Source organism: Octodon degus, unplaced genomic scaffold (assembly GCF_000260255.1).
Source record: "Octodon degus isolate 3935 unplaced genomic scaffold, OctDeg1.0 scaffold00082, whole genome shotgun sequence".
NCBI lineage: Eukaryota > Metazoa > Chordata > Mammalia > Rodentia > Octodontidae > Octodon > Octodon degus.
This window is the reverse complement of record NW_004524658.1, coordinates 12,213,923-12,219,803: the sequence shown is the minus strand read 5'-3', so window position 1 is coordinate 12,219,803 and position 5,881 is coordinate 12,213,923. Positions and strand designations below refer to the sequence as shown.

At 37.7% G+C, this 5,881-nt stretch overlaps 1 protein-coding gene across 4 annotated transcripts in view; it reads right to left on the bottom strand.

The window, feature by feature from the left end:
- Positions 1 to 5,881, bottom strand: part of Fmnl2 (formin like 2) — a 335,200-nt gene that overhangs the window by 150,777 nt on the left and 178,542 nt on the right. For all 4 annotated transcript variants that reach the window (XM_023721414.1, XM_023721412.1, XM_023721413.1 and 1 more), the window contains exon 2: positions 4,800 to 4,883. In XM_023721414.1, the coding sequence (XP_023577182.1) occupies positions 4,800 to 4,883 (84 nt within the window). The remainder of the gene's footprint in view (positions 1 to 4,799; positions 4,884 to 5,881) is intronic.

Here is a 5,881-nt window from a genome sequence, read left to right as displayed (position 1 = left end):
AGGGGTGAAGCCATGTTGGTATGCTGAGCTGTAAAGGGCTCAGGTGAGCAGCTGCTGACATTGCCAGTTCTGCAGATGACCCACTGCTATTATGGACTACCGGACTACATTGAAATATTTTGCTGAATTCATGCACCTACAGTGTTTAAATGACAGTGGAATACTCTTCTTTGACAGAACTGAACAAAAAAAGGAATACAGATGAATGATCATTTTGTATCTGTATATTCAAAATAGTTGGGATAGATATATAGCTACTTTCTTTTAATTCAATGAATAAGATTTCTTCTGAGAGTGTTTGTGGACAGGATATCATGTCTGCATCTTGTACAATGAATAACCACTAAGACAACAATGTGCAATGCATTTATTGTTGAAATTGTCCTACTGATTGGTTCTGAAACTGTCTCATTGCTATTTGTTTCTCAATGAAATTATTAAAAAAAAATAAACTTTTGAAAAAGAAAAATAAATAAATAAATACATAAATAAAAATTATGGGAAATAAAAATAAAAAAAAACCCAAAACGATGACTTTCAGAGAATTTTGTAACTTCCTACAATTTTTTTTTATTCAGTGAGCAAATCAATGTACACAGGAGAAAGCAGACAAAAAAAAAAAAAAGATGCAACAATGAATGAGGTGGTCAAAACAGTTGGTAAGGGCAAGTCAAAACTTGGTTGAGCCTTCTTGAAAGCAAGGAAAAAAGAAGTTATATGACCAGTTCCATGACTCATGGTGTTTATATGATAATTATTCATGGACTTCAAACCTAAAAACATGCTAACACTATAGAAAATGGTCAGGTAACAGTAGATGACAGATTTGATATAGTACATTTCTCAGAATTTTTCTGGACAGTTGAAAATACAAATATTGGTAGCAATGTTTAATACTCTCCTTTGTCAGTAGCAGAGGCAGCTACACAATCTACAAAGAGCCCATCTGTATTTCAGCTGTTCTTAAAATATAACTTTCAATCCCCAAAATAAGGACATTAATATTAATTAGATCATATAGATGACTGAAAATGAAGACCACTAAACAGCAAAATTTTCAATTTTATATGCTGTGACAAATTTACAAACATGTTGGAGGCCATTAACCGGTATCCATTCTATTCCCCTACTGAGTCAAGTTTATGGCCCTTCTCACCTTGCCCATTCCCTGTGAATCACGTGCTATGCCTTAGGGGTTGCACCTTCCACGTTGCCTAGATACCTGCTGACCCCCAAGAGCTGAGAGTTCCTCATTCCATCACCCCCTATATATACTCAGAACCTCCCCTAAATAAATGAGGCTTGATCAGAATCTTTGTCTTGCCTCCATTTCTCGCGTCTCCTGTCCTTTGTCCCCTCTTCAATTCCCCGCTCCTCCCCCAGGTGACCTTCGCTGACTGACCTGCTGGTTCGGGACACAAACATACCCAAAAATTTAGAGTATGCTATAATGGACCACAGCATGTCTTAAAATCAAGAGTGAACACTTACCTAGATTTTTCTAGATTTCCTTTATCTCCTTTTTCCTTTTTGCTTAGCAAACTTCATTCATAATCATCATCACATTCATATATATTTCTTTTAAAATAGTAACAGATACTTACATAATCACAGAGCTAAATTAAAACTATCAAATTTTCTTGGAATCCTGTCAGTCATAATCACACACCCTCAATATTTCCAGAAAGCTTTTCTATAATTAATTTGTTCAAATTCAGATCCAAAGATGATTCAATAAACATTTCATTATGTGTCTTAAGCTTCTTTCTCCTACTCCTGTTGAACCAAACAACTTTTAAATGGAGATATAATTCATATTCCAAAAGATTCACACTTTAAAGCATTTTACTATATATATTCACAAGGCTATGCAAATATTCCAATGTAACTACAGAATCTTGCCACACCAAAAAGGAAACTCCACAACCATCAACAGTTGCTCTTTATCATCCCCCTTAGCCCCTAGCAACTACTAATCTACCTTTTCTCTAAATAGATCTTCCTTCCTATTCTGACATTTTCTATAAATGAATTCACAATTGCAAAGAACTGTCCATTAATTAGATACCTTAGACCAATTTAGATTAGGTCCCCAAGACTGAATATTGACATGGCTCACATATGTAATGTGTAACAGAGAAAATAAGACATTGTATCAATAAACATGAATGCATAATGATGCATCGGTGGACACTACAAATACTGTCAGCTCGTGGTTTTCACACACATATAGGGCATATGATATCATGTGTGTGACACCTCTATGGCTTGCCCATATGCAGCAAAATGTTGAATTTTCTGCGGCCATAATTTTCACAGATGAATGGTTATCAAAAATGCTAGTGGAAATGTGGGTAAGTATACCCAATGCCCAAGATCTTCCTCCCAGGAAGCATGCCAGTGAATAAGAAAAAGAGAACCCTTATTTTTAATTATTTTGAATATATGGCACTGGGACCTTATAGGAGGGCAGCAGATCACAGTGGCTAATAGCAGATTCTAGAATCCATGCCTGTCCAGAGTCAAGACTGCCGATGCCACCTGAATACTTAACAGTTACAGGACCTCCGGCAAAAACATCGCTCAGGGTCAGTTTTACTCATATCAAATGAAGACACTAATAAGCATGCTTTGAAGACTACACACAAAGTCCTTTAGATAATCTGCTTGCGAAATGCTGGTCATTGGCAATAACAAGTGTTAAACTATTACTAACAAATCAGCCATAAGGCTTCAGACCTGACAGAACCATTTCAGTGTGGAGCTAAAATGAGTGCCAGGGGAGAACAGTTGAAAGAGCACAATTTTCCATGTCCCAGCACAGTAACACTTAGAGGCAGTAACACCTTGAACACTGAGAATCTGAAAACCAGAAACAGGTCAATACCTGATTTGTTCCTCCCTCAGCCTCAAGATCACCTGGATCCTACTATCAACACTATCAAGATATTTCTGGTCTAAGCAAAAAAGGAGGCTGCTTCAGAAGCCTTCTATCATCTGCAATCCTCTTTCTGTCATATTTTTTGGTACAAAAAATAATACTACAATAAAGCCAGAAGGGAACAGAACTGCTGAGAAATCTGATGCCCTAAGAAAAGACAGTCAAGCCAAACTGGCAGTAATCAATGAGCACCAGGAAGCACCCTACCTTTGTCCCTGTGCTCTTCTCTCTCAGCACCCATTACCCTTGAGACTTTTTCATCCTTCTTATGCCATCCTGAGTTGTGTGGCTTTTTCTCTTTATCTTAATTATCCATCTTACCTCTTTTTGCTGTCATTACAAAATCATTTCCAGTTATAAGGTTAGGTAACACTCAGCTGGGTATGGTGACACTCTGGGAGGCTGAGTCAGAAGGATCTCAAGTTTGATCCCAGCCTGAGCAAGTTAGTAACTTAGTGAGACCTACCTAAGAAGAGAGAGGGATGCAGTGGAGGTGTAGCTTGGTGTGAAGCTCCTGATTCAATCCCCAGTACCACACCTCCCATGAAAAAGACCCCAAAAAGCCTCAAAGAAGCTACTAAGTGTTTCTTGCATATCGCTGTCATATAACACTATGTGTCCTCCTCAGCTTCTATCTTTTGTTTTGCTTTGTTTTGTTTTCCTCCTCAGCTTCTATCTACTCTTGGTACTCACATATAGCATGCAGAGGTTGACTTCATCACTTTCCATTAATATGTAATGTTTTGGTTTTTTGTTTTGCTGTTGTTTTTTTTTTTTTAAAGAACTACGGTAACACAACCAAAAAAGAAGTGCTTCCAAAGCTGTATGTGAACCTGAGACGTCTAATTCTCAGAAGCAAGGACACTCAACCCATAAACCTCTCTTCCCTGGTGTACTTTGTCCCACAGCAAGAGAAATACACTTTGGTTTAGAAAGTGATCCTTCCACAGATACCAAGAGCCAGTCCCTACCTACCCTGCAACACACTGACAGAAGTTGCTGTCTATGATAAGGACACACCACATACATTCACTGACAATGTACCAGCATCAAAGGAATGTGTGGTTGTGGAAGAAGAGGTAGAAGTAGATGCTTCCAAGTATTACCACTAGACCTCTAAGGTAGAAAATTTGGAGGGTCAAGAGGAAGCAGTGAAGATTTTCACTTTTCATTTTATACCTCTTATTTCTTATAGTAAAATAACAGTAAGCAAGGAACATTTGGAGGGTAGATAAAATTAGAAATACATTTACCAGCCTAAAGAATGTTTCTTTATAAACAATTTATCTTCATATACATATATATATGAATAAGAAAGCCAATTAATTTATCTTCATATACATATGAATAAGAAAGCCAATTAAATTAGAGGGCCTGCTTTATTCAAACAGCATCAACTGCTATAGAAGTTAAGCTGGTCACTGAATTTGGTTTGCCCACCTGACTAGGTTTACAATAAAAGTGAAAGGCATAGCTCAGCAGATTAAAGCGCACCAGCCAGGGTTCAATCCCCAGTGACTGAATGCTGAGAGTGTGATTAAGACTGGGCATAGTTGTGGGTGCCTGTAATCCCAGCACTTGGGAGGCTGTAAACATGAGGATCAATTAGAGTCCAATCTATGCAGTAAGACTCTGTACACCCTATAGACCCTGTCCTAAATAAATAAATAAATAAATAGGACAGTGTGTAAAATAAACGAAAGAATTAAGTGGTGAATTAAAGTCATTTTCTAGCTTTTTCTCCAGGTGGTAAGGGACAAGAACGCAAGCAACCACAAAATATGAAACAAAACACATTGAGGAGAAACTGATTCTCTTCTTTTATCATTTTCTTGATAAAAGCATCTCTATTTCTCACCTGGTCACAAATCAGTTCCCATTTTTTTTCATTGTCATACTGCCGCAGCAACCTGGCTTTGTCAGGAGGCAGGTTCATAGCATTCTGTAAAAAAAAAAAAAAAGAAAGAGCGATAGAAATCATCAATTCCACAGCAGGCTGCTCATGGGTAACTCACAGCACAGCAAAGACTTTGACTATGATCCTTTTAGGACTGCCTTCCAATTCTTAGCATCTGATTCAAACAAAATATTCAGCAGAAGTCATTTAAACAACTGGTTTAATAGAAAAAAGCAAGCTCTGAAGTTCTATCTAGAGAGCTCTGAAACAGTCTGCTTCTGAACAATCAGACTTACTCTGCAGGCAAGGCGATACTTTATTTCCTCATTTCATAATAGGCTCCCTTGGGAACCAACAACATGACCAAAAATGGTTGATAGATGATATTATCCTCGATTTCTTCACAAAGCACTGTAGTCCCCAAGCAAAGCCACAGATTAAATGGCATCAACTTTTACTTATTTTGATAAACAACCTTGAAGAAAAAATGACTTAAAAAAAATAATAATAACAATGATGTGTTAAGACAACTACTGTGAAACCACAGTATCCCATCAGGACATATATTATCATTACCAACCTTAAATTCAGCCTAGCTGTTAATATATAAATTTGAACTTGAGACGAGAAACTGATCCCAACTTGAAGTCTAGGCATCAGCATTCATGCAAACCTATTCTGTTAACACAACACACCTTCACCATGGCTGGACATGGACATACCCCGATGCATGCTCTTAAGAGTCTTATGTCCCTTATGACAAGTCACACACATTTTCATGATCCTTGGCTAGGATCTGAGTAAGAGTTTCACAACAGTATGGTAGAACCCCAAAGACAATCCACCGTTCTTCCTGAGTCCTCGTAGAGTTTCCACACTACACAGAGCTAAGTGGTCAGTTAATGCACGTATCTTTTACTGATCCTGTCTGTACCCCAGCATCACTGCTCTCAATCATACTAACAAACACACAAACAATACCATTCTTTGTTTGACTCACCAGTCAAGGTGAAAAACACAAAGCTCTTAAGGCTTTAAGCTCA